Source organism: Mustela putorius, unplaced genomic scaffold (assembly GCF_011764305.1).
Source record: "Mustela putorius furo isolate JIRA1106 unplaced genomic scaffold, ASM1176430v1.1 tig00003834_pilon_pilon_pilon, whole genome shotgun sequence".
Taxonomy (NCBI): domain Eukaryota; kingdom Metazoa; phylum Chordata; class Mammalia; order Carnivora; family Mustelidae; genus Mustela; species Mustela putorius.
In genome coordinates, this window is record NW_025421987.1 from 96172178 (window position 1) to 96188749 (window position 16572).

The window sequence follows — 16572 nt, forward strand, 5'->3', positions numbered from 1 at the left end:
ATCCAGGTTCCCCCAGAACTATTTTAGATAGGAAAATGAGGGAAATTTATGAAAGGATGAGATTTGATAGAAACCTGAATGGAGTGAGGGAGTGTGAATTATAGGAAGGTCCAGGGGAAGAGTAGACAAAAGAGTTAAGTGTAAAGGAACTGGTCCTAGTTTGGATACAGCCAAGAAAACCAATGTAGCTAGAGGTGAGTGAGCAAAGCACTTCAGATGAATGATCTGACCTGAGCAATGGAATATTTCTTAGGTTTTCTTTTCTTTTTCTTTGGCTTTTCCTTTTTTCCTTTTTTTTTTTTTCCTCAAATAGGCTCCATAGCCAGCATAGAGTCCATTGCAGGGCTTGAAAACACAAGCCTGTGATCAAGAGTTGGATTATGAATGACTGAGCCACCCAGGCGCCCCTTAGGTTTTCTTATTTTTCTACTTAACCCTTAAGTTCTGTGAACACAGGGACTTTGTTTTATTTACTATTCCATAGTGCCTGTAAGAGTTTCTGGCACATAATTGGCCCTTGTTAAATCTTTGTTAAATTATTGAACAGCATAATCTGGAGTATATTGTACAGAAAGAATCAGAACAATTTCCTTGATATTCCTTATTTTAATAGGAGATGTGTATTTATTTGTTAAAATTGTCATTCAGTTACACATGCACCTAGTCATAATCACTAAGAGTACTTTATTTACTAATCTCAAAAGTACTTGCTATAAATGAGGATAAAAGTAATTAACATTTCCATAAGAAAGTACTGGCATATTTTAATATTTCCTTTTTAGCTTTGTAGATACATCTTTATTATTGGAACAAATTATTTTTTCTTCTATATCCTTATTTTTCATACTTTCCTGATCTGTCTGGAACTGAGAGAGAGGTTAGTCTTTACTGTTCCCCTTGTCATGATAAATCCCATCACATACCTCTCTGTTTGGTATAGCCACACTTGCCCTTGGGTCTTCCTGTAATGGCTTTTGACTGTTGACTCAGAACAGCCAAATAGATTGCAAGAGGGAAGATTCATCATTGTCACATGGTTCACTCTCACCTCCAGTACTTGACTCATACAATTTGTCTACTTAGTGAGATTGCGTTAAGATTTTTACCTTTTGTCCAGACATTGTTGCTATGCATGACATTTGTATTTTCTTCGGCTCCTTCCTTCTTAATAGATCTTAATAGGTTTTTTTGTTTCTGGGTTTTGTTGGGTTTTTTTTAAAGATTTTATTTATTTATTTGTCAGAAAGAGAGGAAGTGAGAAAGCAAGAGAGTGGCAGGCAGAGGGAGAAGCAGGCTCCCCACTGAGCAAGGACCACCTCCCTACCCCCGACAATGTGGAACTTGATCCCAGAACCCTGGGATCGTGAACTGAGCCGAAGGCAGACAGTTAACTGATTGAGTCACCCAGGTTTCCCAGATCTTCAGGTGTTTTTGCTGTTAAGAGGTTTTGTCCCCCAATGTGAGCTTCATGAAGGCAGGGATTTTTGTGTTTTGGTAATTGCTGTAAGCCAGCATCTATAACTGTACCTGAAACATGGCAGGTTCTCAGTAAGTAACTGTTGAATGAATGAATCTGATGAATGAAGGCATGAATGCAAGTAAATAGATTTTTTAAACACAGAAAACAAGTGACTTTATCATTTTTGAACTCTGGACTTTATTTTTTAAAATATTTATTTATTTTAGAGAGAGTAGGGAGGGGCAAAATGGAGGGAGAGAGAAAAGCAGACTCCCTGCTGAGCATGGAGGGCATGCTCATAGGTTTGGGCACTATCTTAGATGTATTTGAGCCACAGTTTTACAGGTGAGCTCCGAGGGTGTCTTCTCCTAGAGTTGGGACGGGGAGCTCCACCTCATGACCCTGAAATCATGACCTGAGCCAAAATCAAGAGTCAGCCGCAAAAAAGTCAGCCACTTAGCCAACTGAGTGTCCTCAGATGCCCCTAAACTCTGAACTTTTATTATTTTTGATTGTACATTTTTTTTCCTTGTCAATGTTGTATTTGAAGCAGATGTAAATTTATCTTGTTATAGGGGTATGTACTCTCCAGTCTGTCTCTCTAGAATGTGTTAATTTTTCCTTTATTCTTAGATGCTTTTCTTTTCTTTCCTTTTCTTTTTAGAGAGGGAGAGAGAGCACATGGGGGTAGAGCGACAGAGAATCTTAAGCAGGCTCCACATTCAGCGTGGAGCCCAGTGCGGGGCTCAGTCTCATAGCCCTGAGATCATGACCTGAGGCAAAAATTAAGAGTTGGATGCTTAACCCACTGAACCACCCACACATCCCTCAAATACTTTTCTTCAGTTAAGACAGTATACTTACTTAACCACCCATTTATTAAATCTATGTGAATGCTATAGGTATGGAAGTAAGTGGAGCATTATTACTTCTAGGAACAAGGAGTTATTATATTTGTATAATAAAATTCTTATTGTACTATAATTTAAAATAAGGCTTCAACCAGTTAAATACAGCTTCTTGGCTCAGTAAATGGATACTTCTTTTTAGAACTTGGGTTTTCACTCGTGGGATCAGCGAATATTAGAAAATTGTTTTGGGGGGATTCATACAAAAAAACAAGTGAACAGTATCTGCAAGATTGTGTAAGCCTTAAAACAGAAGATATTCCTGGCTTTACATCTTATAATACTTCGGAAATGTTTATGTTCTTCAGTGATTAATCTGAGTGAATTGATCCTTAAGATTTTCTCATGTCAAACTGATAGGAAGAGAATATTATTCTAGGACAGAATTATTCAAAACTGTACCTTTCATTTTGGATCTTATGCAGAGGTTTGAGGTACATTTGTCTATTTGCCTTCCTGCTATTCTTTTCCTATTTGGCAGTATTTTATAGGTCTTTGTAGTAATGAGGAACTGTGAAGCAAAAAGTAAGCATTCATGATTGATATTTGTACCATACAGTAGGGAGCCTTGGAGATCATACTGAAATATTCTGTGATGCTGTGATCTCACGTTTTGAAATCCATCTTTAGGAATAACAACTTTAAGAGAAGACACCCTCGGCAGCTCTAATGAAGTGTTTAGGGTGATTCTGTAAGATAGCACATGGCTGGGACGCCTGGGTGGCTCAGTTGGTTGAGCAGCTGCCTTCGGCTCAGGTCATGATCCCAGCGTCCTGGGATCGAGTCCCACATCGGGCTCCTTGCTCCGCAGGGAGCCTGCTTCTCCCTCTGACTCTGCCTGCCATTCTGTCTGCCTGTGCTCCCTCTCGCTTGCTCTCTCTCTGACAAATAAAAAATAAAAAAATAAAATAAAATAAAATAAAATAAAAGATAGCACATGGCTGATAGTTGAAAATGTTATTTGAAACTGTGTATGGGAAACACATTTTGAAGTTACGTATACACATGTATGGAAGTATTGAAAAGAAAACAACAAAGTAATACCTACTGCTTACATCTGTTTAAAAGGAGAAATATTTGTGGATAGGGATCAGAAGAGATAATACAATATACTTAGGTGACTTGTCTACCTTGTTTGTGGAATCTTTTTTAGGTAAAGATGTTTAAATGTACTGTAGAAATCTAGTCATTAAATACATAACAGTGTAGAAATGAAAAGCGTTAATTTAAATTTGAAGAACGCTTGAAAATGGAGATAGTATAATTATATACATATATGCAAATTAACGTAAATACCGTATAGATAATGAAAACTCTAGATGTTGTACTGAGGAAAAAAATATTTATGAAGACAACTTCTGAATTCTGAAACATATCAGTTACCAAGTAAAAAGTCTTCCTAACAAGTGTTATGTTACTTTATTATTACAGGCCAAAGAGTGTGGCCAGATGCAAAATAAGTGGCTAATGATAAACATTCAAAATGTACAAGACTTTGCATGCCAGTGCCTCAATCGTGATGTATGGAGCAATGAAGCTGTGAAGAATATTATCCGGGAACATTTCATTTTCTGGCAGGTGAGGAGAGTTAATCAAAACTTTTGTGGTATTTTACTTTTATAGTGTGGATGTTGGGGAAGAAGCATTAGGTTATAAAATGGGGAAAAAATTAATAACAGTTAAATTGTGACATGAAAAATTAAAACCACCTATAATGGCTGAAATAGTAAGGGCAAGTGAAAATAAGGGCAGCAATGAAGAACTCCTAAGGAAAGGAGGAAAAAAAGAACCATGCCATGTAAACCATATAATACTCATATCTCAGAAGAGTTTATATATGTATATATATTTTTAAAGATTTTATTTATTTATTTGACAGATCACAAGTAGGCAGAGAGGCAGGCACAGAGAGAGAAGAGGAAGCAGGCTCCCTGCTGAGCAGAGAGCCCGATGTGGGGCCCGATCCGAGTACCCTGGGATCATGACCTGAGCCAAAGGCAGAGGTTTTAACCCACCGAACCACCCAGGCTCCCCGAGTTTATATATTTTGAACAAATATACAACTATACTGTTCAGGAGAAATATAACAGCCACATAAGTAGTTTAAAGTTTTCTAGTAGCCACATTTAAAAAAGGCAAAAGAAATAAGTGGAATTACTTTTAATATATTTTTAAGATTCAATGTTTGTCATACAAAATTAATATTAAAATATTGAAGGTTTTTGTTTGTTGGTGTTTAAGTCTTTAAGATTTGTTGTGTATTTTTAAACTTAGCAGTATCAAACTAGCCACATTTCAGGTACTTCAGTACGGCATGTTCTAGGGGCTACTGTAATTGACAGTGCAGATGGAGAAGTTCTTGGAGTAATGGAAAAACATTGACTAAGGTCTGGATTTTAGCTTGAGTTTAATACTCCCAATATCCTTAGACTTGTCACTTAGGGTCTTCCTGGTTATATTTGCTTTTTATATGAATCATCAGGCTAAAGTTAGATGACCTTGTCCCTGATTTTTTATTTTATGAAAAGTTAACTGAAAATCAAAGACTTCTGAATGAACATAATTCTTTAACCAATGCAAGTTATGCTATTGTTGTTAATTTGCCTTTTCATGTGTTGTAGGCCCCTAAATTCAGTATGATTTTTCTGAATGGTAACCTTTTATTCAGCATCTGTTAATTGGTTGTCTCTTTGTTTAGCGTTATGCTAGGAACTCAAGCATATAATCTTAATATATTGTGATTTCTTTTTTAAAAGATTTAATTTAATTTATTTATTTGACAGACAGAGATCACAAGTATGCAGAGAGACAGGTGGAGGTGTGGAGGGGAAGCAGGCTCCCTGCTGAGCAGAGAGCCCCATGTGGGGCTCAGTCCCAGGACCCTGAGATCATGACCTGAGCTGAAGGCAGAGGCTTTAACCCACTGAGCCACCCAGGCGCCCCAATATATTGTGATTTATTAAGGTGCATACAGTTGAGAGGAATGACATAGGTAGACAGATAAACAAGAAGAGCAATAAACTGGGAAGGGAGGAAGAACAGATTAATGTTTCTATAAGTTTCCAGAGGGATTGAGGGCAGGAAGTTGAGGGATTCACACCAGATCACTTTCATTTTCTATTTAATGTAGTAAGATTCTAACACATACCAAAGGTGTATTTGGATAATTAATTGCTGTTAGTATATAACAAGGATATAGTTGACACTTAATTTTTAGAAACTGACCTTTTTTTAATACCAATGATTTAACAGGTTTATCATGACAGTGAGGAAGGTCAGAGATACATACAGTTTTATAAGCTGGGGGATTTCCCCTATGTTTCCATCCTGGATCCACGAACAGGTAAGATTTATGTCTGCTTATAGTCTTTAGCCTCTCATTTATCTTTCTTTTTCTCAATAATTGATCTGTAATATTTGACTTGGATCCAGTTTCAGTTATTTGTAATAATTTAGATAAAGGGATTTTATTCATGCCCTTGAGAAATGTTTAAATATCTGTGAAGTATGTGTTTAAGAGTCTGTTTCTGTTAACTTTGGGAGATGGTAGTATTTTATATTTTTGTACAGTTCTGTTCTTTCAAAGAATAGCTTTTTATCTTTCTTGTCCTTTTATAAGGGATCCCCTTAGGTTTTCTATCCTTAAAATATTAAGATTGTTCAATTACTGGGTATAATCCCACCAGAGAAGCAGAGGGTAGAGTTAGTTTTATTATTTTAAGTGAATTTCATATAGATAGTGCTTTGTCTGAATCTCTTCTTAAATGTCAGTTTGTGGTATTAGCAGATAACGTAGCTCCCCTGCCATGATGGTTGGGAATCTCTTAGGTTGGTTATAATTAATGTATCCTGTAGTTTATGAAGACACAATGTAACTTATGCTGGTGAAGGGTAGAGTGTATGTTCCCATACAGATTTTAATTATACATGTGCCAAAGAAATATTTAATGAGAATGTTCAGAAAGAGTGTTGATTTTATTATATATCCTGGTTTTCAATTTTTAGGTCAGAAGCTAGTAGAGTGGCACCAGTTAGATGTGTCTTCTTTCTTGGATCAAGTGACAGGATTTCTGGGTGAACATGGGCAACTGGATGGACTTTCTAGCAGTCCCCCCAAAAAATGTGCCCGTTCAGTAAGTATGACTGAGAAGTGGTGATGGGCAGTTAAGTGTAATTATATATAAATGTGTTGTGTAAAATGTTTTGAGTAAATGTAATATAAGTTTTGGACAGTTAGTTTGTAGCCATACGGCATCTTAGATACCCTTCTTATATTTGGATAATTTCCCACATAAGAGAGTTCAGTCTTTAAAGTGAAATTATAAGATTCATATTCCCAGTCTCCCTTGCAGTTAGGGTACGGGCATGTGACCTGAGACCCGGATATAAAAGTAAACAATGTGTGTAGCAGCGGACAGGACAACTCCTGTGGCAAGCCCAGTGACAGAGGAGTCCAGTTCTTCAGGGGCAGCACTGCCAGGACTTTTGGTATCCAAGTCTCAGCAGCAGTGGAAATGGTATTTTTCCTAGACTGCACTCATGGTGAAGTAGCTGGGCATTATTATTGATTATATAGCTTTGGGACCTGGCTCTCCAGCCCACCTAGAGATTATTTCTATATTTAATTTCTATAATATGCTATTATGAGGCAGACCTGTTTGATAATTGGAATCAGGATTACTGGCGTGTAAAAGAGCTTCAAAGATATGGGACTCTCCTATTGGTTATAGGAGCTATTTGGGTTTGATGGCAGTGAGAATAAAATTAGTTTCAGAGGATATCACTTTAGCCGTCCATATCATGCAGTTGTACTGTTTCTTAAGTTATGACCTAGAGTAAAGTACCCACAGGCACAAAGTGCTATGAATGCTATGGGTGCTTGCCACGGAGTGGTGTAGAGTTCTTTTTTCCCCCTTAACAGAAGTTTTATTTGGGTAGACATAGTATTGCGGAACTAAAACCTGGTTTCATCTTTATCTATAGATGCAGTATTTGGGGGGTTTTTTGTTTTGTGTTTTGGTTTTGGGGGGATTGCTTTTTCTCATTACTCAGAGAAGTTTTACTTAAGTAAAATTCTTTTTTTAATATATATTTTATTTATTTATTTGAGACAGAGAGAGAGACAGCCAGAGAGGGAATCACAAGCAGAGGGAGTGGGAGGGGGAAAAGCAGACTCCCCACAGAGCAGGGAGCACGATGCAGGGTTCGATCCTATGACCCTGGGATCATGACCTGAGCCAAAGGCAGACACTTAACAACTGAGCCACCCAGGCACCCCTTAAGTAAAATTCTTTTTTAAAGCATAAAAAACTCCAGAGAGTTTTTATAATTGCCTTAAGAGAGTTTCTTATCCTTTGTAGTCGTAAGGCTGACACTTTGAAAAACCAAACCCTGGGCTTGTGAATTGCTGAATTACAACAACGTAAATTGAGTTTACTTCACCAAATCTCTTAAAAAAGTAAGCCTTTTAGTGGGAGAGTGGAACCATAACATTGGACAAATACATAGGGGTGAATCAGGTAACTAGTACCTCAGTCCCCACATCTGAAACTAAATTGAATGATCAACTGTGTGCAAGAGAAACACCAGCAAATAATGTCCTAAACAAGGAAGACATTTGTTTTCTTTTTTGTTTGTTTGTTTTTTAAATATGTATTTTTTTTTTTTTAAGATTTTATGTATTTATTTGACAGAGAGAAATCACAAGTAGATGGAGAGGCAGGCCGAGAGAGAGAGGGAAGCAGGCTCCCTGCTGAGCAGAGAGCCCGATGCGGGACTCGATCCCAGGACCCTGAGATCATGACCTGAGCCAAAGGCAGCGGCTTAACCCACTGAACCACCCAGGCGCCCCCAGACATTTGTTTTCTTAACACGAAGTTGACATAGGCAGTCCAGGACATGACTCCTATGGATGTCATCAGGGAACTGGGTTCCTCCTCCTGCCCCCATCCCCTCCTTTATTCTTAGTAGTGGCTTTTTGTTTTTATGTTCACAGTATAAATGCTGTGCTCCCAGGCATTATATCCAAGCATGGACAAGGAAGAAGGGGGTAGTGCCTCTATACAAAAGTAAACAGCTACAGATAAGAATTCTGCTTACTTTAGCTGGACACATGTCCTTGCACAAACACAATTGAGGTTCTGTTAAGGAGGCAAAGAAGACTGATGTGAGATAGGAAACTAGTACTGTCCATCATAGTGTCATTCTTTAAAATCAACCTACAATGGTACACAGTGTTATTATCTGTAGTCCATCTAAGCCATTGCATGTCATATGGGCACATGTGTTTGCTTTTGTGGGTGTGATGTTAGCCTTAAGTTTATTTTTATTTTTATTTATTTTTAAGACTTTATTTATTTATTTGACAGAGAGACAGCAAGAGCAGGAACACTAACAGGGGGAATGGAAGAGGGAGAAGCAGGCTTCCCACTGAGCAGGGAGCCCGACACATGGCTCAATCCCAGGACCCCGGGATCATGACCTAAGCTGAAGGCAGATGCTTAACGACTGAGCTGCCCAGGCGCCCCTTAAGTTTATTTTATTTAAAAAAAAGTTATAGGGGCACCTGGGTGGCTCAGTTGGTTAAGCATTGACTCTTGATTTCAGCTCAGGTCATGATCTTGGGATCATGAGATCAAGCCCCACGTCTGGCTTTGTGTTCAGCACAGTCTGCCTAGGATTCTTTCTCCCTCCTTTTTTCCCTCCCCCTCTGCTCCTCCCGTGCTTTTGCTCATGTGCTCTCTCTTTCTCTAAAATAAAATAACATCTTAAAAAAAAAGTTACAGCTTTATGAAGTACAGTTAATGTGCAATAAATAGCATGTTTAAAATTGACAAGTTTTGATTTTTGATATGAGAACCTTTTCATGTGCTTTTATGCTCTCTCTCTTTTGGTAAAGTGTTTACTCAGATCTCTGGCTTATTTTTTTTATTGAGTTGTATATCTCTTATTGAGTTATAAGAGTTCCTTAGGTAATAAGCCTTTGTTGGGTATATGGTCTGCATATATTTTCTCCTAATCTGTTACTTACTCATTTCATAATAGTCTTTTGAAGAGCAAATTTAAAAATTTTCATGAAATCCAGTTTATAAACTTTTATATTTCAGGCTTTTTGTCTCTTATCTAAGAAATCTTTTTTTATTATTTATTTTTATTAACATATAATGTATTATTTGTTTCAGGTGTACAGATCTATGAATCATCAGGCTTATAAATTTCACAAGCACTCACCATAGCACATACCCTCCCCACTGTCCATAACCCAGCCACCCTCTCCCTACCTCTCCAACCCCCAGCAACCCTGTTTGTTTCATGAGATTAAGAGTCTCTTATGGTTTGTCTCCTTCCCGATCCCATCTTGTTTCATTTCCACCCCCATCCCCCACGACCCCCCGCCCTGCCTCTCCAGTTCTCCATATCAGAGAGATCATATGATAATTGTGTGGACTCTTTTCGATTGATTCACCTTTCTTTACACAAATATTTTCTGTCTTAATGATTACTGTAGCTTTTTAAGTCTTGAAATTGCATGGTATAAATTTTTCAACTTTACAGTTGAACTTTACAACTTTACAACTTTCAACTTTACAGTCTTTACAGTTGTTTATTTTAGGTCCTTTATGTTTCCATACAAGTTTTTTTGGTTTTTTCTTTTTTTTTTTTTTTTTAATTTTTAACATGGGAAGGATCTATAAGCTTTATTTACTTACTTACTTGTTTTTAAGTTGACTTATTTATTTTAGTAATCTCTGCACTCACTGTGGGGCTCAGACTCACAACCCTGAGATCAAGAGCGGCATGCTTTTCTGACAAAGCACCCCAAGAACCACATAAGTTTTAGAATAAGTTTGTCACTTTCCACAAGGAAAGCTTCTGGGATTTTGACTGGATTTACATTGGCTTTATGGATCATTTTGGAGAAAATTGACATCATAACAATACTGAGTATTCAAATCCATGATCTCTGTATTTGTCTTAAATTTCTCTCAGCACTGTTCTACAGTTTTTGTATATTGCCGTTGTAGCCTGCAGCCTTGCTAAATTTATTTATTAGTTCTAGTAACTTTTTTGTAGATCCCTTAGGATATTCTGTGTAGATGGTTGTGTTGTCAGCATATGAAGACTTCGTCTATTTCTTCCTTTCCATTCTCTATACCTTTTTCTTAGGTAGGACCTCTAGTACAAAGTTAAATAGAGGTAGTGAGATTAGACTTCCTTGATTTGCATCTGGTAGTGGGGTGAAAATATTCACTCTCTCACGATTAACTTTGATGTTAGCTGTTTCTTATATAGTTTATCAGGTTGAGGGAAGTTTCCTTCTCTTTCTAGTTTACTGAGTTTTTATCTTGAGGAAATTTTGTCAGAAGATTTTTTTATATCTGTTCAGATGTACATTGGTTTTCTTTTTTATTGAATTCTGTTGGTTGACTTTTTAATGTTAAACCAAACTTGCATTCCTGGGCTAAAACCCATTTGGTTATCAGTACATTACTTCCTTATGTGTTGTTGGGTTTGATTTGCTAAAATTTTGTCAAGAATTCTTGGGTCTGTGTTCATGAGGGATATTGGTTTGTAGTTTCTTGGTCTTCTGTTTTGTCTTCCTCATAATATCTTTGACTGGTTTTCTATAAGGTTAATGCTCGCCTCACAATGAATTGGGAAGTGTTTCTTTCACTTCTGTTTTCAGGAAGAGTTTGTATAAAATTGATATATTATATTGATATATTATTTCTTTTTTTTTTTTTTAAGATTTTATTTGAGAGAGAGAGAGAGAGAGAGGTCACAAGCAGGGGAAAAGGGGAGAGGGAGAACTAGACTCCCTGGTGAGCAGGAAGCCCAGTGTGGGACTTGATCTCAAGACCCTCGGGATCTTGACCTGAACCAATGGCAGAGGCTTAACTGACTGAGCCACACACGCGCCCTGAATCTATAGTTTAAAACTCCCCAAAAAGAAAGCTCTAGGTCCATTCCCGGGATCAAGTTCCACATAGGGCTCCCTGCTCAGTGGGGAGTCTGCTTCTCCCTCTTCTTTGCCTGCTGCTCCCCCTGCGTATGTTCTTTCTCTGTGTCAAATAAATAAATAAAATCTTTAAAAACAATAAAGAAATAAACTACAGATTCAGTTTTTTTTTTTTAAAGATTTTGTTTATTTATTTGACAGATCACAAGTAAGCAGAGAGGCAGGCTTAGAGAGAAGGGGGGAAGCAGGCTCCCTGCTGAGCAGAGAGCCCCATGTGGGGCTCGATCCCAGGATCCTGAGATCATGACCTGAGTTGAAGGCAAAGACTTAACCTACTGAACCCCCCCCCAGGCACCCTACAGACTCAATTTAATTAATGGATAAAGAACTACTCAGTTATCGCTTTCTTTCTTTTTTTAATAATAGAAAGTTTGATTACTACACACAGAGTTGGTAGGATACAATAATTTGCTATAAGATATTTACCACATCTTTATTTCATGGAAATAAATTTTTATAACAGTGATAATATGTATTGTCTTATTTCATTTTCTTCAGAATGGTCACTAGTTTTCATGTTCTTGTGACATTGAAGGTCTTTAGCAGATGAAAGTATTGTTTAAAATTTTAAAACAGTTTCAGAATTACAGAAGGATGCAATTATGGTACAAAGCAGTTCTGAACCATTTAAGATTAAATTATCCATTTCTTTCTTTCTTTCTTTCTTTCTTTTTTTTTAAAGATTTATTTATTTGGGAGAGAGCTGGAGAATGTGGGGGCATGGGAGGTGACGAGGGAGAGGAAGAGAGTTTCAAGCAGACTGCACTGAGGGCAGAACCTCATGAGGGGCTTAATCACATGACGCTGAGATCATGACCCAAGTTGAAACAAGTCAGAGTCAGACACACAACCCACTGTACCACCCAAGCAATCTCATTTATTCTTTAATGAGCTTTAATAGGTTTTGTCTTTCTGTGGGTTTATCCCTTTTACTGTAGAGGTTGACTGTATTGATATAAGGTTGTTCATTTTATTTCCTTGTTATTCCTTCAATGAATACAGTATTTGTAGTGGTTGTTATTAATCCTTAATAATCCTATTAATCTTGTTATTGGTAATTGGTAGTTTCTTTTTTTTCCTGACAGTTTAGCCTAGAGGCTTATCAGGTTTACATATTTTAAACAATCAGATTTTGGGTTTAATGATTTTTCTTCTGTTTTCTAGGTCATTGATTTCTTGCTTTCTCTTTTAACATCTGTGTAGTTTGGGTTTAATTTAATTTTCTTTTTCTGTGTGAATACTTTTTTTTACTTAAGATGTGAAACTTAGTCATTAATTTCAGGCTTTTTTATTACATGTGTTGAATTTTATAATTTCTCTGTAAGTGCTTTCTCAGCTCCATAACACATTTTTTTTTCCTAGCTGCAAGGGAAACTGATAAATGGAATTTTTTGGCTGGACATGTTTTCTTTTATAGACACGATTAGGATTCTGTTAAGTAAGAAATCAGGGGAGAATGGATATTGGTTAGGAAGCTAGTAGTGTCTACCATGAAAACAGTCTTTAAAATCAAGTTACATGATGTGCACTATCATTATTGTAAACCTACAATCCGCCTAAAACCCATAGCAGGTCATGTGGGCATTTTACTTGCCCCTATTTTGGTGGTAGATTAGCCTTAAGTTTTTGTTTTTGTTTTTGTTTTTTAAGATTTTATTTATTTATTTGGCAGAGATCGCAAGTAGACAGAGAAGCGGTCTCCCTGCTGAGCAGAGAGCCTGATGTGGGGCTTGATCCCAGGACCCTAGGATCATGACCTGAGCAGAAGGCAGAGGTTTAACCCACTTATGTGCCCCAAAGATTTTATTGATTTATTGACAGACAGAGATCACAATTAGGCCCTGGGATCATGACCTGAGCCGAAGGCAGAGGCTTTAACCCACTGAGCCACTCAGGCATCCCTAGCCTTAAGTTTATTTAACATTTTTTTCTTAAACTTTTTGCTTTATGATTAGCAGATAGTAAAGGTCGAATTGAGGTTCCTTTAGTTTTTTGTTAGTGACCCATACATTTTTTTTTTACCTTTTCATTGTGGAAAATTTTCACCATATTCAAAAGTAGAAGGAATTTATTGAGCCTCTATGTATCCATTAACTAATGGATAATGCATGTGGCCAGTCTTGATTTATACCTCATCCTAGTCACGTTATTTTGAAACAAATCTCAGAATTCATTTTTTTATTCATTAAATCTTTAAAAGGTAGAGACTCTTGGGGCACTTGGGTTACTCAGTCAGTTAAGTGTCTGTCTTCTTTCAGCTCAGATCATGATGTCAAGGTTGTGAGATTGAGGCCCGTGTAGGCTCTGCACTGAGTGAGGGGTCTGCTTGAGATTCTCTCCTTATTGAGCCCTGCATCAGGCTCCCTGCACTCTGGGGAGTCTCTTTCTCCCTTTCCCTCTGTCTGCCACTCCCCTGCTTGTGCTCTTTCCCTCTCTCTATGAAGTAAATGAATAAAACCTTAAAAAAAGAAAAACCAAAAATAGACTCTTTATTTTTTTAAAGCTCAGTCACAGTACCAGTAACACACCCTTTAAAAATTAACAGCAGTTCCTTACTATCATGAGATGTATAGTGTTCAACTTTTTTTTTTTTTAAAGATTTTATTTATTTATTTGACAGAGAGAAATCACAAGTAGATGGAGAGGCAGGCAGAGAGAGAGAGAGGGAAGCAGGCTCCCCGCTGAGCAGAGAGCCCGATGCGGGACTCGATCCCAGGACCCTGAGATCACGACCTGAGCTGAAGGCAGCGGCTCAACCCACTGAGCCACCCAGGCACCCACAACTTTTGATTACCTTACAAAGTTTTCTTAAAATAATTTGAGTTGGGATCAAAATAAGTTCCATTGAGACAACCCATATTTTGTGACTCAGTCAGTTTACTGATATTTGTGACAAATATACCTGGGGGAAAACTGTTAAAATTTGCAATTCTTGTGATCACAGTGAAACCCTTCATTGTAATTAAGCTTAGGAAAACATGGTTGTTGGTTTTTCCCATTCATTATATGCTGTTTTGTTTGGTTTGAATGTTAGAGATCTGTTAGGTTTTTTGCAAAATGATGATTACTGAGTTTTATTGGTATCTTTCTTTGTGTCAAAGCAGTGCTAGTTGAAGAATAGTAATGAGAAAAGTAGACATCCTTTTCTACGTTGAGTCATTTTAAAAACGAGTGTTTTGGCTTTATATTTAAAACCTCATTGAGGGGCACCTGGGTGGCTCAGTGGGTTAAAGCCTCTGCCTTTGGCTCAGGTCATGATCTCGGGAACATGATCCCTGGGATCAAGTCCCACATCTGGCTCTCTGCTCAGCAGGGAGCTTGCTTCCCCCTCTCTCTGCCTGCTTCTCTACCTACTTGTGATCTCTTTCTCTCTGTCAAATAAATAAAATCTTTAAAACCTTAAATCTTATATTTTTCTGGGTTGGGAATAAACTGTTTTCTTGATTCTATTCATTTTGATATAAAGGAAACCTGTGCTTACAACACACAATATGCCATATGGTAGGATGAGTTTATTTTTGTTTTTAAAATAATACATTATATTACATTATACATTATAATACATTACATTATAATACAATACAACTTGGCTGTGTAAGGTAAAGTTGTTGCACTCAAATAGCTTAAAATTTAGTAAAGAGATACATTCAGCAGAGAGTAATATTGTCTAGCTGACTCTTATATTTCTTTTTTTTGTTAAGATTTTTTTCTTAAGATTTTATTTATTTGAGAGAGAGAGAAGGAGTGGAGAGAGGGAGAAGCAGGCTCCCTGCTCAGCAGGGAGCCAAATGGGGGTCATGACCTGAGCCAAAGGCAGACACTTAACCAACTGAGCCACCCAGGCGCCTTAACTGTTAAATTTCTTATGGCCTGTTTGACTTTATCTATTTTTTTGGTTTAACTGTTTTCTTTTTCTTTCCACCCATGTTTTATGACTGTATCTCTTAGGAGAGCCTTATAGATGCAAGTGAAGACAGCCAGCTAGAAGCTGCCATCAGAGCCTCCTTGCAAGAAACACACTTTGATTCAACACAGACAAAACAGGATAGCCGCTCAGATGAAGAATCTGAATCTGAACTTTTTTCTGGCAGTGAGGAGTTTATATCCGTTTGTGGCTCTGATGAAGAAGAGGAGATAGAGAATCTTGCCAAGTCCAGAAAATCTCCCCACAAAGATTTGGGGCATAGAAAAGAGGAGAATAGAAGGCCTCTGACTGAACCCCCAGCCAGAACTGAGCCTGGAGCAGCCACAAACCACCAAGGATTGCCAGCCGTGGATTCAGAAATACTGGAAATGTCACCTGAAAAACCAGATGGAATAGTGGAGGGCATAGATGTAAATGGTGAGTTATATTCTAGACCTGCTTTACTTAAAACTTGGATGTTACTGAAGGAGTTTATTTACTTAAGTTAGTCTTCTGTCTTAAGTTCTTACTATCTTTTTCCTTTTTTTAACCCTTCCTTTAGGACCAAAAGCACAGCTAATGTTGCGGTATCCAGATGGAAAAAGGGAACAGATCACTCTTCCAGAGCAAGCTAAACTGTTGGTAAGTATATCCAGTTGGAGGTGTTTACTCGAAGCAGAGAAAGTAATTAATTGGCATAATTGGCTTTATGATTCTTTGAAATAGATGGTATTAAGTCTGGCCTCTAACTGGAAACTTCAACTGTGGTGAATCTTTGGATTACTTTATTTCCTTCTTAAATTATCTTAGGCAAGTCACATAGGGTTTGTTCAGTCAAGATTTTCTATTTCATGGCTGCATGGGATAGAAACCCAACGAAATTATACCCGGAAAGGGGGAACTGGGTTACTTGAAGATTACAGTGGGGTTCCTGGGTGTACTAGTAGCTGAACCTGCAAAGTGGTTAAGAATCAAAATTGTTTTTCTGTGTGTTTCCCTCATGGGGCCTGTTTTGTTTCCCTTTTGTGATATTCTGCTTCACACCATTCTTTTCTCTATATACTGGGGTTTTTGTTTAACTCTCGACTTGTACATGGTTCATCATAGTGATGCTGAGGGCCTTTTCATCTAAAGTCCAAAGCTAATGGGCTTTCCTCTGTTTCTGACTCCTGGAAAAGAGAATGGGTCTGACTAGCTTGCCTAAGCCTGTGGGTGAATCCCCCTTGGGTTAGGTGTCCATACCTAGCCACTTGCTATGGCTGGAGATAATCAATCTGATTAT

General features: G+C 37.6%; 1 protein-coding gene across 3 annotated transcripts in view; it reads left to right on the top strand.

Moving 5' to 3' along the window:
- UBXN7 (UBX domain protein 7) overlaps positions 1 to 16572 on the top strand; it is a 61696-nt gene that overhangs the window by 35723 nt on the left and 9401 nt on the right. For all 3 annotated transcript variants that reach the window (XM_004745349.3, XM_013052637.2, XM_045088758.1), the window contains 5 exons: positions 3799 to 3945; positions 5620 to 5710; positions 6373 to 6500; positions 15335 to 15728; positions 15853 to 15932. In XM_004745349.3, the coding sequence (XP_004745406.2) occupies positions 3799 to 3945; positions 5620 to 5710; positions 6373 to 6500; positions 15335 to 15728; positions 15853 to 15932 (840 nt within the window). The remainder of the gene's footprint in view (positions 1 to 3798; positions 3946 to 5619; positions 5711 to 6372; positions 6501 to 15334; positions 15729 to 15852; positions 15933 to 16572) is intronic.